This window comes from Trichoderma ghanense (assembly GCF_004382785.1).
Source record: "Trichoderma ghanense strain CCMA-1212 chromosome Unknown scaffold_1, whole genome shotgun sequence".
In the NCBI taxonomy this organism is placed as follows: domain Eukaryota; kingdom Fungi; phylum Ascomycota; class Sordariomycetes; order Hypocreales; family Hypocreaceae; genus Trichoderma; species Trichoderma ghanense.
In genome coordinates, this window is record NW_027395664.1 from 2,446,795 (window position 1) to 2,463,650 (window position 16,856).

Here is a 16,856-nt window from a genome sequence, read left to right on the forward strand (position 1 = left end):
TAGGTTGTTGTTACGATATGGACAGCTGAAAGGGAAGAGGCTTCAGCCGAAGCAGCGAACAGGGCTACGAAGCTCACGTATATTTGGTCGCAAGTTGTCGCCGTATGTGGCTGCCTCAGCCGCCTCAAAACATCAGCATTGATCCGCGAGCATGGCTTCCGGGTAGGCAAGATCCGTAGGCTTTCGGCCAAATCTGCTCTACCCGTCATATAGTAGGCAGTCTCTTTTCTTCAACGCGGCGCCGTTGCATCGTGCAGAAAAGGCGAAAAGGCCAAGCAATGGGTCCTCTAAAACCACCGATTGGCTCCAAGACGCGCGGGAGGGCGAGCCATAACGACTCTCCCATGTGTTCGAACATCTGTCCACGACCCCTGCCCACAGACAGCCCGCGCATTCCTGTAGACGATGACGAGCCCGACGCATGCTCGAGCCTCGTCAGGGGTCTTGTCCAGCTGTTGGAGGGGAAGGGGGGGGTCGCGTCTACATATCGACACACTGCATACATACCTTATCTACCCAACCCTGAACGTAAACAGGCGAAGTAGCTGACAGTTTTCCCGGGTCCTCGGGGGGCCGAAAACGAGTGGTTGTCGTTTGTCTGTTTGTGTAGCGACACTGATTTTTGTGATCTGAGGAGAGGCTTCCAGCTGGACAGGGATGCTTCGCGGGTACGCTAGTGGTAGCTGAGAAACCGGGGCGCGGGACCCCTGGACAACAGACGACGTCTTTTTCTGGACGAGTGTGTGCGTGCGTGTGTTTGTGTGTGTGTGTTTGCATGGGTAGTTTGGTCGTGAAGAAAGAGGGTGGGCGGGAGATGGGAAAGGCGACTTATTGAGTCTGTATTACTAAGGCTGTAGTTCGCTTTCCATCGCCTCCGAACTCTCTCTTGCACATAAGGCTCGTGGTGGCATTTGCGTCATACCTCAGCAGTTATCTGTATGCAGCAGAGACTGCATGTATCGTGCGGTGACTCAGTCGAGAACCTGATTCATTGGCTAGATTAGCATGTTAGGTACCAACTTGCCGAGGCACTTTGACATCACAAAACGGTCCAGCGCGGCTTTTCGCTGCTTTGGCTGCCTCTTTTTCGCGCCGGGCATAGCCGCTGCTAACAACTGCCAGCAGCTCTTTGGTGTTCTCGGCCGGTACATGCTAGCACGCAGTAGCAAATCTGCTATGGTAGTTGGCGGTAGCTGGTGAGGCATGGACAAAGTCCGTACCTTGCTTTCAAGTTGTGAGGTAGCCTTGGTCCAGCAGATACCTTGTCTCAATCTCAATTCAGATACCAGATACCACACACCCTCGTTTCTGGACATTTAACTACCTTACCCGACCGGGAAAAGAACGTACCCGAGAATTGATAGCCCTCCTCAACCTAGTCCAGGAAAAAAAAAAAAAATGCCACACAATCCCCATTGCGGCAGCGGTCCCAATCGCTCGCTCCGGCCCTGCATGACGCAGCGTCGCGTGGCAAAAGATTGAGCTAGTGGAAAGGAAGGCTGTGCCCGCCGACCAGATTTGCGCTACACCAATACGGGAATGGGCTTCCCTCTCGAAAGGCGTAAATTGGCCAATCACAGACATTGAAACACCCCATCTGGCATCTCCCATCCCATCCACTGTCCATCGTTCGTCACCCTTCTTCTTCCACCTCTATTACCCACGAGGCTATCAACTACAGTACAGACCTCCCGGGCCTCCAACAGCCTCGCACTCTCCACCCTCCGTCAAGCCCTACCACGTTCTCTATCCCCTCTCCAAGCTACTCACACAGACCCAAACAAAACACACCGAAACTAACCGAAAACACGACCCCCCAAAATGACCTCATCAACCTCACCAGCAGAACCATCTCCCAATCCCCCGGCAATCAACTACATCCTCTCCTTCATCCTCGTCGGCCTCGCCTGGGGCCTCACAACCCCCTTCATCCGCCGCGCCGCCCGCGCCCACAAGCCGCAGCCTCACCCGATCCTCGACAGCCCCGCCGTCAAGGCCAGCTGGCTCCGGTCCCGCCTCCTGGCCGCCCTCTTCGCCACCCTCGACCTGCTGCGCAACCCGCGCTACGCCGTCCCGCTCGTCCTCAACCTCACCGGCAGCGTCTGGTTCTTTCTCCTCATTGGCAAGGCTGGTGAGTCCCCTTTTTTTTCTCTTTTTCTCTTTCTTTCTTTCTTTCTTTCCTTGCTCTCTTATTCGCTCATCTTGTCTTTGGCTTTTCAGTCAAGGAAGAAAGGCCTCCGGGTCTTCTTGTCTCAGATCTCCCCCTCCACCTTGACCCCCCTTCCTGGACCTCCCCTCTACTGTATACTCCCACACCTAACCGCTCTGCTGGGCTGGCCACCACTTCCCCATTTCGTCTCTGATCTCTCGTACCACCTGTGAAAACACCACGTCTGACCCAATGTTCGTTGCTCGTTTGGCTGCGTGTTAGAACTAAGTCTTACCGTCCCGATTGTGAATGCCATGGCCTTCCTGTTCACCGTTCTGGGCGAGTGGCTCGTCGAAGGTAAAGTCATCAGTAGAGGTAAGTGCAACGCTTTGCCAACTGGAACTGGATGCCGATGGGGATCCATGTTCGTATCATCTGATCAAAGTGCTAATGTTGGCGCCGAAGAAACTGGCATTGGCATGGTCTTGTCCCTGGTGGGAATCGCCTTGTGTGTTCAAAGCAAGAACTAAATTCAAACATGTCGTTGCCGCGTGCCAAGACTTATATATACTATAAAGTTATCGAGGTTCAAATTGCTTCAAGTCAACTGATGCGTAGATGATACAGAACGAAATAAAACCAACAATTGCTTCGCTGAAGGGAAGCTGCTCCAGGCAGTCCCAACAGGGAGAAGTTCTAAGACCCATTGTCCTCCAGTTTTTGCCCTCAAAATAGTTGCTTTTCACCATGTAACCTGCAGCACGCCATGCCCATGTCAACAGGACTCCCATACATCCTAGAAAAGAAAAGTATAGCCAGAAAAAAAGAGGCATCCCTGTTGCCCCGTTGCTGCATCTGGGCATTGCTGTCCATGCCAATACGCCAAAGCCACGCCCGCGAAAAGAGGAAAACTCCAATAGAAAATAAAGGGGGTAACAAACAGACCTTGCAGCATCTGCTGTACAAGGCAACCGAAGAAGAAAGAAAGAAAGGGAAAAAAGGCCGACGTAGTACGAAGCCAGGTACTGGTGGTGTCAAGCCCCTGCCAGTGTGCCGGTAGTGGAGGTGAGGCTAGATGCACTTCGTGCGGGTAGTACTTCATAGCCGTCAAATAGCTTCGGACTCATGATCGTCGACCGACTCATGACTCGGGCTCTGTTATCGTCGTCGAGACTGAAGCCAGCGCTGGATTCTCCGCAAACTCGGATCTTCCATTGTCCAGCGGCCCTGCCCCTGGTCTGCAGTCAACAGCTCGTTGTAGACGTACTCGTCACTGATGGCGGCCAATTCCTAATAAGAATGGGTGATGTTAGTGACATCCCCACTACTGCTTTGGCCGTGCATGTGTTGGGCGAGCATGGCCAGTTTTTCTCCCCGACATCGTCTGGGTGGAGACGCCATCTGCCACTCGGCAGCAATGGGACAGGGCTGCGCCCGAGAAACTGGGACAGGGAGGGAGCCTTTGATGGTGGTGCAGCGCATGTAAGCTTACCGCTCGAAGCTGGTTGTCCAGGGCTTGCAGCTGGGCATGGTTCCCCGGATGCGGACGTTGGCCCTGCAAGACCTGTTCTCGGTACCCAATCCATCGCTGCGCCGCTGCCTGTCTCAGCAATATCTTTTGCGCCTCGTGCCGCCGCGCATACGCATCAAGCAACACCCTGTGCAATCATGGTGTTAGTCGGCTCCGATATCAGAAAGCCATCGGGAAATACGTACTGCTGTAACTCGGCTTTGGCCTGCTCATCTTCTCCCCCTTGGGCCGCGGGCACCCTGGTATCGGCGGCCACGTCGAGAATGTACTGCCCGTCGACAGTGCATTGGCGCAGGAGAGCCCATCCCTCGGTGTAGTAGTCCTCTTCGTTCTCCGGCTCGACAGGGGCGGCTGCAATGTAATACTGGAGTGTTCGGAAGTCGGAGAGCACCTCAGCAACGCGGGCGGTGCGACACTCGTTCACTTTGTGTTGCAATTTCCGTCAGCGATCATTCTCACCAAAAAAGAAAGCAATCGAGAAAGTCGGTGGCCATCTTTCACGCATAGAGGGCCCTAGAGTGCCGTGTCTGTAAGAGAGAGTGGGTTCCTAGATTACGCGCGAGCGCATATACTTGAACCTTTAAAGGGGGGGTGGGGGCGTGCTTCTTTGGGTCTGCAAGTGATATGCTTCACATGGGAGCTCGGGGAGAAGAATAGTGCAAAAACAAAACAATTTGCAAAGTGGCTGGTGACCTACATCCGTCCATGGCGTCGAGAGAAAAGCTTTCGGCGAGACTTGGGGGTCAGACGCAAAGGGGATGCCAAAGAAGCCTAGCTGGTGTTTCCTGTAGATAGAAACCCCCAATGATGGGATACAGCAATGGCTCTCGGCCGATCAATTGCCGCTTAGAAACAGTTGGCGCAGTTGGTGGCCTCGAGAGGAAGTGGGAGAGACAGGCGGAGCAAACAGATGCAGATACTCTGAAGCTGAAGAAACGAGCAACTGAGCTGAGAACAGCAAGACCAAAATCAATAGCTGTGTCCGACGGCGTGGCAAGATGGAGTCGAATGGTCGAAAGCAGGGCACGTTCAGCGTGGCAAGGTCAATGTAGAGCGAGGAAGACTTGGGCGGGATGCTATGCTCGATTTGCCTCGAGCGAGATGCTCCATCCTTTTGTATGCTTCGTCCATGATCGACCCGTCCGGTGTTGTGGGAGGATCCAGCATCGCTCTCGCCTGGACCTTGAAGGGCTCGATGCCCATCTCGGCCCTACAGCGACGGTGGACTTGGGCTTTGGCAGACGGATCGAATCTGAGGGTCTTAGAGGGCGAACAGGCTGAACCATCAGCTACCACGAAGCCTCCAGCAAACACCAACGAGAGGTCTCTCTGTCATCTCCACCCCGGTGGCTCTCTCGCAAGCTCAGACCTGAAGAACCCCGGACAAGCTGGCAGTTGGGGAGCCGTCCAACCGGAGCGGCTGTCAGCCCTATCCAGCCCCTTGATGCCCCCTTGGGCCAGCAGCCTGAGGCCCGAGGCTGGGCATTTGTGTGGTGCTAGACAGGCTGGGGACTCGCAAATTGCGTGTGGGTGACTCTGCGCCAGTACCGGGACCCGTCGATCTCAGCAGCAAACGTCAGGCAGAGCGAGACGAGGCTAACGACTCGAGGCAGAGGAAAGCCTTGCCTGCCAGGGGGGGAAGCGCTTTGGTCCCCGTTGCGTGGGCCAAACGTTCAGGGACATGTGCATCAGGCCATCGATTTGACCTGTGACGAAGCCACGAGCAGAGCATGCACAGGTGGGGTGTCCCGGCAGCGCCGTTTGATGCACGCCGTAGACGCACGCTGTACAACTAGATGCACGCTGTAGATGCACGCCGCACCGCCGGACAGCGGTTTGCCGGCTGTCGACGTGGGTGAGTGACTCTGATGCTGCAGCACGCACTCATTGGGAAGCGACAGAGCCCCAAGCGGAAAGCCCCTAGGTCCTCCATACCCCGGCTCTGCCTGCCAAGCCCGCGAGTCCATGCCATCCGGATGTCCCTTGCTGGAGACGGAGAGGGAAGCGAACGAATGATGGAATCATCGTGTCTGGTCTGTCCGTCCGCCCGTCTCGACGCTGCTGCGCTGCTACTGCACGCTGCAGACCCGATGCTGGATCCTCGCCTGGCGCCCCTGTCGCCCTGCCCTCCGGTGGAGTCGGGCCACGAATGATCGGGCCTATGGCGTGCATTCTGGCCCTGTCCCAAACGATGCTTCAGCTCCGGCTCAGCGGCGCTACGACGCCAGCCTTGCCGAACGAAGCCAGAGTGATGGGCCCTGCATGAGCTGCGTGTGCCGGGGATCATCGCCAGCGGCCAATCACGGCGCGTTGAGGCCTGCCGGGAGATGCATCGTGAGCTCAGTTGTTCGTTTTGGGAGAGTCGACGACGTTGCTGGTGCCTCTTTCAGGGAGAGTTGTGTGTGCATGTGCATGTGTATGTGCATACATGCAAGCAGTGATGATGATGCAGAGGCAAGAGATTCAGCAGACACACCCGCTGCGCCCTGCGATCGTTGTCAAACAGCGCATCGAGCCTTCTTGAACCGTCGGGGAGGGTGATTTTTCAGAGGCAGTGCCTGGCAACGCTCCTTCCCTTCCTCTGTAGACTTGTTTCAATTTGTTTCATCTGATCTCACTTATTCCGTTTTAGTCCAACATTGATTTTATCTATTTTAATCTATCGGTTTATGTGACAGCCTTATTATCCCGATATTTTCCTTCACTCTTTCACTCTTTCACTTCTCCCGATCCTTACTCTCATCTTCATACATCCCCAGCGCAGAGCTACGCCTCGATATGGCAAACAGATGCGCGCGTCATCAGTCAGGAGACACGTCGCTGATCCCGTGGTTGGCGTTTGCATCTACGCCTCAATATGCGGCCCTCGAGGCGATGTGCCTGATTCGATACCATCGCCTGCTGAGCCGGTCCCTTGATCGTGGCCCGATGATTCACGGCAAGGGCCATATGCAGTGTCACATCTCCCTCTGTCTCTCGGACCCCCTTGACCGAGGCCCCGACGACTTAGACGCGGAACTGGGTTCAGGGGCCGTGATTGGAGCCAGGGCCTCGGACGAGGCTGCTGCCTACTGAACATCGTGGACATGCAGCCTTATGCCGATGGTTGCTCGCATGTTGCATCATGGCCGTGTTCGTGTTGATGCAAGTGCAGCTGAGAACATGCAGATGGATGGCTTGGCTGATGAATCACTCATCACGCTTGCTTACATGCTTTGAAATGAAGCGATTTACGTACCAAGTCCTCGTGTCTGGAGGGATTGTTCAGCTATGATTGACAGACTCAGCAAAGACAGAGACACGGCTGATGTCCGGAAAGACATTGGCTCATCTTACAACAGGTTGGTCGTAGGCAGCAGACGGGAGAGATGAGAAGGGCATTGGACGACAATTCCACCACCTCCTCTTGACATGTCAAGCTCAACTGAAGAAGCATTGGCCCAATGATGCCTGATTACAGCTTTGGGAATCGAGCCGTCCTGGGGCCTCCTCATCTCATCTGAGTCACCTCAATCTCGAGTATCCTGATGCTTCTTCACTGGACAAATCACGGCCCAGAACGGGCATCAAACCAAGTTGGAGACAAGAACCATTACGCCAAGCGGCAACATGGGCATGCAGAAGCGGCGAACTCATCCCTACGTTGGCCACCTTTGTCTCACTCTCTCCGGAAGCGAAATACCCCGAGTGATCAGACCTTCCTAGCCGCAACCACCTCCGACCAGCACTCGCACGCCCTTTGCTCCACGGCCCCGAAGAATACACCCTCCTGTAACGCCACTGTGACAGAGAGACCCAGCTATTGCCAATAGGATCCCTCAAACGCCCGTCGCACTTCGTGATGGCAACATATCGCAGGGCGATGGCTTCGCTTCGCTCCCTCCCGGAAGCTCAGATCTTGTACAATGGAGCTGAGCCCCTGCGCCCCCAATCAAACGGTCTGCTTTGCCTCATTGTGCGGTGACACGGCTGGCCTGAGCTGGGGATCTCATGGCGTTTGTTGGGCCAAGGCTGCGACTGCGCCGGCAGGCAAATAGCCGCGCAGTCCAGATGATACAAGCTGCAACATTTCCGCTCTGTGCCCCCTATGGAACCGGATACCGAATCTCGGGATGAAAATCTCCCGGTACGTGAACGCCATTGCTTGCATATCGTTCGCCGTTTGTGGTGTAACTCATTCGGACATGTTCCATGAGACTCGTCCGCAACGGTACGTATCCCGCAGAAACCGAGCCTCGGGATGAACTCCCTTGCCGAGCAGTATGCTGAAGACCCCTTCAAGAAAATTCTGCACTAGTTTTATCAAAATTTGGTTGATAACAGCATCGTTTACAAAGCGGCTGCCTCGGGAATCCTCAATGAAGCACCCCTAAGGCACGACGTCACCTCTTGCAGAACGCCATCTACTCGTACCCGTAAAACAACCCACGAGACGGGAGACGATTCCCAGCAACGCCTTGTTCGCTCCTCAAATCGCAAGCCAATGTTCCCTGGCATCTCAACACCGCCCTAGCCAGAAAAACACCGTGTCGTCTGGGCTCAATTACCGCACCTTTGGTCACGTCAACTCAGATAATCAATGATCCTACCGGTGACATTTCTCTGGTTAAATAATCAACACGCATCATATTTGACGCCCATAATGTCAAGTCACCCACGTTCTAGGAAATGTCAAAGAATATCATTCTAGCCCACTGCCTGATTCTCTTCCAGCAGAGGGTCACTTCACCACAGAAGAGCAGAGGGTTCTTTTCGTCTCAGAAGCAAACGATATCAAGCACGCTTGACGTAACTTCATCTGACATTATAAGCTCTCATACAAGCCCACAAGCCCTTCATTCGGCCACGCTCCCAATCGGGATGAGCCACAATAGACTAGACACGCACAACGCTAAGACATCACTCAAGAGTCAAATACAATATTGGGCCCGCGAGTATATTGATGAGCCTAGTTAAAACAGTATCTTATCACAAGGGAAGGGGCTTGCTTCGAACAATTAACCCCGCTGAAAACAAACAATCTTTCTTATCCCAAACCCCCAGAGGGTAAGAGCAATGCCACAAGGTTGGGGTGCATTTACTCCTCGTCAACGGGCATATCCTCCTCATACTCTTCGCCGTCATCGGCTGAAGCATCCTGGTATTGCTGGTACTCGGAAACGAGATCGTTCATGTTGGACTCGGCCTCAGTGAACTCCATCTCGTCCATACCCTCGCTAGTGTACCAATGCAAGAAGGCCTTACGCCGGAACATGGCAGTGAACTGTTCACCAACACGGCGGAAGATTTCCTGGATGGCGGTGGAGTTACCGACAAAGGTGGAGGAGATCTTGAGACCCTTGGGGGGGATAGAGCAGAGTGCGGTCTGGATGTTGTTGGGAATCCACTCGACGAAGTAGCTCGAGTTCTTGTTCTGGATGCTGCGCATCTGGTCCTCGACCTCCTTCATGGCAACCTTGCCACGGAAGATGGTGGAGCACGTCAGGTAACGGCCGTTGCGGAAATCCGAGGCCGCCATCATGTTCTTGGGGTCCAGCATCTGCTGGGTCAACTCGGGGACGGAAACAGCACGGAAGGAGTGCGCTCCAGGGCTGGTGAGCGGCGCAAAGCCCACCATGAAGAAGTGCAGACGAGGGAACGGCACCATGTTGACGGCGAGCTTACGGAGGTCGGAGTTGAGCTGGCCAGGGAATCGGAGGGAGGTAGAGACACCAGACATGACGGCAGAAACCAGGTGGTTGAGGTCGCCGTATGAGGGGTTGGACAGCTTAAGCGTCCTCATGCAGATATCGTACAGGGCTTCGTTGTCGATGCAGAACGTCTCATCCGAATTTTCAACCAGCTGGTGCATAGACAAGGTGGCGTTATAGGGCTCGACAACGGTATCCGAGACCTTGGGCGAAGGGACGACGGAGAACGTGGCCATCATGCGATCGGGGAACTCCTCACGGATCTTGGAGATCAGCAGGGTACCCATACCGGAACCGGTACCACCACCCAGCGAGTGTGTAATCTGGAAACCCTGGAGGCATTCACAGTTTTCGGCCTCGCGACGGACGACGTCCAGAACGTTGTCAACCAGCTCAGCACCCTCGGTGTAGTGACCCTTTGCCCAGTTGTTACCAGCACCAGACTGGCCAAAGACAAAGTTGTCAGGGCGGAACAGCTGGCCAAAGGGGCCCGAGCGAACGGCATCCATGGTGCCGGGTTCGAGGTCGACGAGAACAGCACGGGGGACATATTTGTTCCCGGAAGCCTAGAAGAGAGAGCAAACGTTAGACCCTCGAGTCTCGATCGATGTTGGCTGCCCCGCTCGCTGGCGAGTTCTACACACCTCGTTGAAGTAGACGTTCAGACGCTCGAGCTGCTGGTCCGAGGTACCACCGTAAACACCGCTGGCGTCAAGGCCGTGCTCGCCAGAGATGGTCTGCCTATATCGAGGTATAAGTATGAGATTCGGCGAGAACGCGTCGATTCGAGCTTTTCGTCGTGGCTTTCGAGAGAAAAACGTACCAGAAGGCAGAACCAACTTGGTTACCCTGCGCAAATAGTCAGCATCGCGATGTCGCGTCTTTGTGCGGGGAGCCCAATGCACAAGGAGGGGCAAAGGAGGGTGCAGAAGCAACTTACACACTGACCGGTCTGGAGGTGAACCTGTAGTAGAGAAAATCACGAGTCAGCTCGTATTCTCATTCCAGAAGTAAAGACATTTTGATTCTCGATCCAAGCCACCAGAGTTGAACCTCAGGTGCCCAATGGATAGCGCTGGGCGCGTGAGAGAAAGCTCCCAAACGCCCAGCTCTCAAAGGTGGGGGGAAGAGAAGCCATCAGGACTCACAATCTCACGCATTTTGAAGGCTGTCGAAGAAGCTAAAGAAACAAAAGAGTTGGTATTAAAAGGAAGATAGGAGAATCGGGTTGCTGCAGCTTCAGATGCGAAGAGATGCAAAGAGGTGCGAGTTGCAGAGACGGGGAAGGGAGAAGGAGGGAGGGCGAGTTGGTAATAAGAAAAAAAAAATAAAAAGAGGCCCAGTCGAGGGTGGCCAGTCGCGGTAGGCAGTTGCAAGATAAACAATGCGAAAATAAACACAGAAGCAGTGCCTTTTTAGGATTAGGTGGCTACGGGATGATCCGGTCTAGCTCTCCGGTTGAAGAAGGGCATGGCGCTAGTCCGGATTGGGAGCTGCCAATATGAACTGCGTCCGCAGCTCAAAGGACAATTTCCAAGGGGAAATTCTGTGCTAAGCTGTCGTGGCGATATTACGAGTCTGTACCTGGTTTAGGGGCTTTGAATCAGGGGGTAGACCTTTTCTTTTTTTGCTTCCATGGCCAGGGCAACTTGAAAGAAGGATCACTCGGGGCTTCTTCATCGTGTCTCCTGTTTTATTGCGGATTTTGTGTGTTTGTTCATCATTAATATTCTATCCACCACTTGAGATGCACACGATCCAGGCACGTCAACTTGATCGATATATCTTATGCACCTGCGCATCTTAGTCTACAAGTTCTATGGAGCATGACAGCTTCTCCGGTCCAATTTCTACGTCAGTTGCTTCATCATCTCAATCCTCGTACACCAAGTCGTCACCATCACATGCCCAATCAAACGCACAGCAGCTTCATTTAAACACTCAATAGCGCCTGTCATGGCTAATAAAAGCTGCATCTTCCGCATCCCCCTGGTCGCACTTCGAGAAGCCCTTGCTCGTGGCCTCCCCATCCCCACCGGCGGGGCTCCATATCAGACCCCAATTACCGCCTCATCGTCCCCTTTGTGAGCGCCGTGGCCGTGAGCACCGAGCATAAGCAACCACAAGATTTCCCATTTGAAGGGTTATTGAACTCCGAGGTACGGGTACGAAGCTCGGAGTTGAAGTGCTGCCTACCACCAGTAAGAACGCTGCAGCCTGAACATATTCAGAGTGCTATTATTGATGCCTATCATCATTGTTCCCCGGATACCTACCTGGTCGATCGTCAGCTTGGGGATTGGGTGCCGGTCACATGAGCTACGAATAGCCTCACCTCCTTTATCCGGTTGCCTGGATCTTCCCCGTACAGGCATCCGTCCTGATGTAGCCATGCTTCGTTTACGAATAAGGATGGCCATCCCTTTTTCCATATTACGAGGGCCCCGTACGCAATGTTTGGCTCCGAGTATTGCTGCTGCCTTGGACGTGACCTCTGGCTATTGTCTTTTCCCATGGAAAGCAGCCGCCTCATGTTTGCCATATTGCTTTAGGCACCTATATAGAGCAAGCGATACATCACGAGCTGTCAGCACGTGATAGACAAAGGCCATCTTTCTGTCCCAAGAATCTGGCTCTGTCCGGCAGATTGACGTCTCAAAGTTGCTTCATTAACCCATCTATGCAGTGCTCTAGTCCTTCTCAGCAATGGCTTGTAATCTCTCCTCAATCTCGTCCTCGGTGAGCTTCCTGAAACCGGGCTCGGTGCCCTCTTTGCCGTCCGCCCGAGGTCCGCCAACGATGCCAATCTCAATCTCTCCCTTCTTGAAATCCATACTGAGAACTGTGCTCAGCGTTGTAATGGCCAGCTCGACAACCTCTTCCCAGGATCCCTCGGCATGGTCCTTGTTCCGCAGCTTCTTCTCCAGGTGGTTCATAGCCTCTTGCTGCTTGGGACCAGCGGCAGTGCCCTTGTAACCGATGAAGTATCCGGCCGGGTCGCACTTGAACAGCTGGGGTCCTCGCTCTTCGTCTAGGCTGATGATTGTGGTGGCAACGCCGTAGGGCCGCATGTAAGCCTGGTTCACGGAGTTAGCGACGTAGTTCTCAGGCATTGATATAATAAAAGAGGCCATCCTTACACGCTGCGTGTACACTTGGCTGATGTTGGCCAGTCGCTTGGCCAGGACATCAGCCGGCATCTCGTAACCGTACTTGTACCGGAACTCGGCAGCCTCTCCCTGAGCACGCTGGGCAAATGCTCTGGCATCGGCAATAGAGCCTGTGATGACGCATCCCACGGAGGGCGAGATCTGGAAAATGTGGGAGACGGATGAGGGGTCGATAAGCTTATCCTGCACGCTCGAGATCAGTCCATGTCCATGCCGCATTCTGTGGCCGAAACACGTACGGGAACCTTCTTCTGTGACAGGACGACGGCACAGTCCTTGCCCCGCAGGCCTACAGACATGATGTTTGCGGCTGTGATTGCCTTGAAGGCATATTCTATGGAGACGGGATGTCAGCGAGGTCGGGCTGCGTTGGGTGACAAGGTGGGTGCGACAGTTCGAGCTATGCGTTCGAATCGGCCTAGATGAGGAGAGCGGCAACTTACCGACTTGGTACAGACGACCATTGTCGGCGAAGATGGTAATGTGTCGGTCGTATGCGCTGGCTAACAGTGTTGCATGTCAGTAAGCGGCGGGCATCATGATGTTGGCGGGGAGAGCCGTCACAGCGACTAACCAGACATGTTGGCGGTATGGCAGCCCTATGGAGGGCAATTCCGGAGGAAATGGAGGCGCAGAAAGTTGTTAAGAAGCGTCTTGGATCGAGTTTAGAGCAGATGAGTTGGAGATGTCGCAATGTCGTTGATATGGGCCAAGTTGCTGAGCTTCTACGGCCGTACGCGTTAGCACAGCTTGCCTGGAGCATGGCAGCTTGTCTGGGAAGGCTGAGGTCGCTTCCTTACGTAATCTCGGAGCCTGAGGCGCCCAAGCAAACGCAAGAGCAGAACTGAAGCATCCACCAGGAAGTACATTTGAGAGGTACCTCCTGCCTCTCTGTGGAGCCCCAGAAAAAAAAAGCCGGCGGGGCATCTTATCGGTCTCGGGACGCAGAAATCAGAACAAAAGATGATTCGCGCAACTTTTTTTCTCCCAAGAGATCGATTGGCACCTGATTTGCGGCTGCAGCAGGCAATTGGGGACCTGCATTGGCTTGTTTCGAGCGGAAATCGCCTCTTTTCTTCAATCTTCCTTCAGGAACAATCAATCGCTTCTTGTCGAGCTGCCTTCGAGCTTTTGGCTCCATCACCAAAACCCGCGGGCTTGGAGCCCAATTGACGATCCTTTGCGACTCAACTCGACCATCAACTCTTCACCAGCCTTCCACCACCACCAAAGCAGACCTTTTCCAGTCACCATCCCCAGAATGGCCTCCTCAGGCGACGGAGCGGCGGCTCGTGCGCCGGCCTGGAAGCGATTGGGCCTGAAGCTCAAGCAGAACTCGGCCCCCGAGGCAGCAAACGAAACCCTGCAGGTTGGGCATCCAAGCAGCAGTAGCAGCAGCAGCAGGCCCCAGCAGTCGACGCCGTTCAAGCGGAAGCCCGAGGCCCCGCCGGCGGGCGAACGTCTGTCGGCGCTGAAAAGGTCGCGGAGCGAATCGCACGCTGCGGCGCCCAGCCCTCAGCTCAACAGGAAGAAGTCCGTCTCGTTCGGCGAGACGCCCACCAAGAGCGGCGTCGTCGACACCACCACCAAGAAGCCCGCCGGCAACAAGCCGCCGCCGAAGAAGGCCAAGGTGCCCGGCAAGAAGCAGGCTCCTGCTCCTCCGCCTTCCGATATCAAGCCTGCGCTGGAGTACCTGAACCAGTGGAACACGGCTCGAGACTCGTGGAAGTTCAACAAGAACCACCAATCGACCCTCATCAAGTTCGCCTTCGACCCTACTCTTGTCCCCTCCGCCAACATTGATACCTTCTACGCATACATCCGCGATCTCAAGGGCTTCGTCCGCACGAGACTACAAGAAACCGCCATGGAGCTGCGGACAACGGACAGCACAGCAGGGGCCGCAGGCTTCCCAGAAGGTTCAGTGAACCTCCCGGAGAAGCAACTGAGATACGACCAAGTGCTGGCCCAGGTGCTGCACTCACAGGCCGGGCGGAAGCGGAAGGCCTTTGACGAGGCGGAATACCGAAGCTCGTCGCAAGATGTGGACGATGTCATCATGCGTGTGATTAAGCGCATGCGCGCGGAACTGGTGCTGGATCATCTGTCGGATGGCGAAGAGACGGACGCAAGCACTACAACGACGGCGACGGCTTCTTCCGGCAAGGCCAGCATTGCCGACAGCGACAGCAGCAAGACTACCGAGGGCGACGCCAAGGTGAAGCTGAGCGAAGGAGCGGGCAAGCGGCGGAGAAAGCTGCGTACACAGGTCGATGACAGCAGCAGCTCCTCGGAGTCGGACAGCGACTCGGACTCGAGCAGCAGTTCTTCAGACGATGATTCAGACGACGATGACAGTGATGGGGGAAAGGAAGACGATAACGGCAACGAGTCCTCCAGCAGCTCATCTTCATCTTCATCCTCGTCCTCGTCCGATACCGAGGAAGAGTCTGATTCGGATGACGAGAGCTCGAGCGACGAAGAATAGTATCTTGACCCGCATGCGGGCGTTATGCTTGGACATAATACGACTTCATGGAGTAAGCTTGCGAGGTGTAAGCCGTCTTTTTGGGAACGGGCTGTGGCCACGCTGCAGGGTGGCGGATATCATGATACCCGGGATGGGCCTCTTGAGTTATACTGGGATTCGCTTTTATAAGGGGTATCAATTGCTACATTTCTTTTTCTTCTTTGATTCTGTGTACGCCTATATGTATCATTAGAGCGCATGAGCGACGGATAGACTCAACAACATAATGAGCACATGGGGTTAAGAGAAACAGCAATCTCTCAAGTTGCCCACGGCACCCTTCGCTTCTAGCTATCCCTCTAGGCAAACAGCTTCGTAAAGCCGTCTTTCGGCGGCTGCAACCAGTTCCTCTCATCATACGTCCTCCCCTCGCCCTCGATAATATGAAACGTATAAATAATGCGCCCCTTGGAACTCGTATTCCGCTCACTCTTATGCAGCAGATTCCCATGAATCAGCACCAAATCACCCGCCTTCACCTCCCCAGGCACATACTCCTCCTCCTCCTCCTCCTCCTTCCCTTCCCCCTCCTTCTTCCTCTCCCCGCCATACTCCTCCCCAGGCGGAAACCTCGATCCCTCATTATCCACAATCTCCGTCCCCGTGCCCCCCTCCTTGCGCACAAGCCTCTTCTCAATCGGCGCCCAGCGATGCGACCCCGGCAAGAAACTCAAACACCCATTCTCCAGCGTCGCATCCTCAAGCGCGTACCAGAAGCCCACGGCCGACGGCGGCTCCGTGTACAAGAACGTCGAGTCTTGGTGCGGCGGCACCGCGCCGCCAATCTCGGGCTGCTTGCAAATCACCATGCTCTGCAGGCAGCGCGCGTCCGCGAAGCCCAGGTCGCGCGCGACCGCCGCGGGGCTCACCTCGCCTTTGCTCCGCGCCCGGGCGTCGTCCAGCAGCGCCTTGAAGGGCGGCGAGAGGGCATGCAGGTAGTGCCCGATCTTGTTGACGGCGCGTTCCTTGGGTTTCGTCAGGTTGCCCGCGTCGTCAAAGGCGTCTTCTTCGAAGAAGAAGCGGACCTTGTCGCCAGAGGAGAGGAAGTAGTCGTCGCCCACGTGGTCGGATTTCTCGCCGGTGGAGAAGCGCGTGAGGGGGTGGTCCTTTAGGGAGAAGCTCTCGAGGAGCTGGTGGGTTTCGGTGAGGAGGGAGGAGACGGTGTCTTGGGTGAGGGCGTTGCGGATGATGAGGTAGCCGTCTTTGTGGAAGGCGGCGAGTTGCTCGGGGGTGAGGCCGGGGGTTGGATCAGCCATGGCGGAGACGTGAAGATGAGGCAATATTGGAGAATGAAGAGACGGAGAGGCTGGTGAAGAGAGGTGAAGAAGAGAGACAGTCGTTGGAGATTATTGTGAGCGTCTTACGGCCGAGCGAACCTTTGATGACAATGCCGGTGGTGGTTGTAAGTGTCCCCAGGTGGGGTGAAGTTCGTTTTCCTGCTCCAGGCCCTGCATCAACCCCGCCGGAAGCCGCCTCGTGTCGCCCCGGGCCTCTTTCCGGAGTCGGATTACGCCGATAGCCACGATAACAACGGAATACGGCACTTGGAGAGTATGGCAAAGATTAAATATCTCAATCATTCTCACGAGGGCTCATCATACATGTCATGGCAAACTGCATTCTGAGAAAGCAAGAAGCAACAGCGACCAGACCTCGCGTCCGGATGGCGCCACACAAAACTCCAGACTCAAGTCAACCGTGCGTGTACACTCCCAAGCGCCAAGCTACCATATACCAAATGTCCGGTCCCAAAGAAGGAGAAGGAGAAGGAAAGGCTTTGAAGAAA

General features: G+C 54.9%; 9 protein-coding genes across 9 annotated transcripts; 4 read left to right on the plus strand and 5 right to left on the minus strand.

Moving 5' to 3' along the window:
• Positions 1-1,821: 1,821 nt before the first annotated feature.
• On the plus strand, positions 1,822-2,679 carry CCMA1212_002207 (Transmembrane protein; the record flags this gene model as incomplete). The annotated part of the gene is made up of 3 exons (XM_073699599.1): positions 1,822-2,131; positions 2,432-2,524; positions 2,615-2,679. The coding sequence occupies 3 exons, from the start codon at positions 1,822-1,824 to the stop codon at positions 2,677-2,679; spliced, it is 468 nt and encodes a 155-aa protein (XP_073562328.1).
• A 266-nt stretch (positions 2,680-2,945) lies between these two features.
• Positions 2,946-3,251, minus strand: CCMA1212_002208 (uncharacterized protein; the record flags this gene model as incomplete). Its single annotated transcript, XM_073699600.1, has 1 exon — positions 2,946-3,251. One exon carries the CDS (start codon positions 3,249-3,251, stop codon positions 2,946-2,948), a length of 306 nt encoding a protein of 101 aa, XP_073562333.1.
• A 56-nt stretch (positions 3,252-3,307) lies between these two features.
• CCMA1212_002209 (uncharacterized protein) lies at positions 3,308-4,101 on the minus strand (the record flags this gene model as incomplete). Its single annotated transcript, XM_073699601.1, has 3 exons — positions 3,308-3,439; positions 3,642-3,807; positions 3,866-4,101. Coding segments are annotated over 3 exons (534 nt in total), but the record flags the coding sequence as incomplete, so codon positions are not given.
• A 657-nt stretch (positions 4,102-4,758) lies between these two features.
• CCMA1212_002210 (uncharacterized protein) lies at positions 4,759-5,946 on the plus strand (the record flags this gene model as incomplete). Its single annotated transcript, XM_073699602.1, has 3 exons — positions 4,759-5,206; positions 5,490-5,535; positions 5,766-5,946. The coding sequence occupies 3 exons, from the start codon at positions 4,759-4,761 to the stop codon at positions 5,944-5,946; spliced, it is 675 nt and encodes a 224-aa protein (XP_073561795.1).
• A 512-nt stretch (positions 5,947-6,458) lies between these two features.
• CCMA1212_002211 (uncharacterized protein) lies at positions 6,459-6,755 on the plus strand (the record flags this gene model as incomplete). The annotated part of the gene is made up of 1 exon (XM_073699603.1): positions 6,459-6,755. The coding sequence occupies one exon, from the start codon at positions 6,459-6,461 to the stop codon at positions 6,753-6,755; it is 297 nt and encodes a 98-aa protein (XP_073561794.1).
• Positions 6,756-8,757: 2,002 nt separating this feature from the next.
• Positions 8,758-10,530, minus strand: CCMA1212_002212 (beta tubulin-like; the record flags this gene model as incomplete). The annotated part of the gene is made up of 5 exons (XM_073699604.1): positions 8,758-9,936; positions 10,015-10,111; positions 10,194-10,219; positions 10,311-10,334; positions 10,519-10,530. The coding sequence occupies 5 exons, from the start codon at positions 10,528-10,530 to the stop codon at positions 8,758-8,760; spliced, it is 1,338 nt and encodes a 445-aa protein (XP_073561793.1).
• Positions 10,531-12,060: 1,530 nt separating this feature from the next.
• Positions 12,061-13,121, minus strand: CCMA1212_002213 (Proteasome subunit alpha type-6; the record flags this gene model as incomplete). The annotated part of the gene is made up of 5 exons (XM_073699605.1): positions 12,061-12,447; positions 12,511-12,723; positions 12,780-12,874; positions 12,984-13,043; positions 13,115-13,121. The coding sequence occupies 5 exons, from the start codon at positions 13,119-13,121 to the stop codon at positions 12,061-12,063; spliced, it is 762 nt and encodes a 253-aa protein (XP_073561792.1).
• Positions 13,122-13,801: 680 nt separating this feature from the next.
• Positions 13,802-15,028, plus strand: CCMA1212_002214 (uncharacterized protein; the record flags this gene model as incomplete). The annotated part of the gene is made up of 1 exon (XM_073699606.1): positions 13,802-15,028. The coding sequence occupies one exon, from the start codon at positions 13,802-13,804 to the stop codon at positions 15,026-15,028; it is 1,227 nt and encodes a 408-aa protein (XP_073561791.1).
• A 341-nt stretch (positions 15,029-15,369) lies between these two features.
• CCMA1212_002215 (Phytanoyl-CoA dioxygenase domain-containing protein 1) lies at positions 15,370-16,326 on the minus strand (the record flags this gene model as incomplete). Its single annotated transcript, XM_073699607.1, has 1 exon — positions 15,370-16,326. One exon carries the CDS (start codon positions 16,324-16,326, stop codon positions 15,370-15,372), a length of 957 nt encoding a protein of 318 aa, XP_073561790.1.
• Between the last annotated feature and the right edge of the window lie 530 nt (positions 16,327-16,856).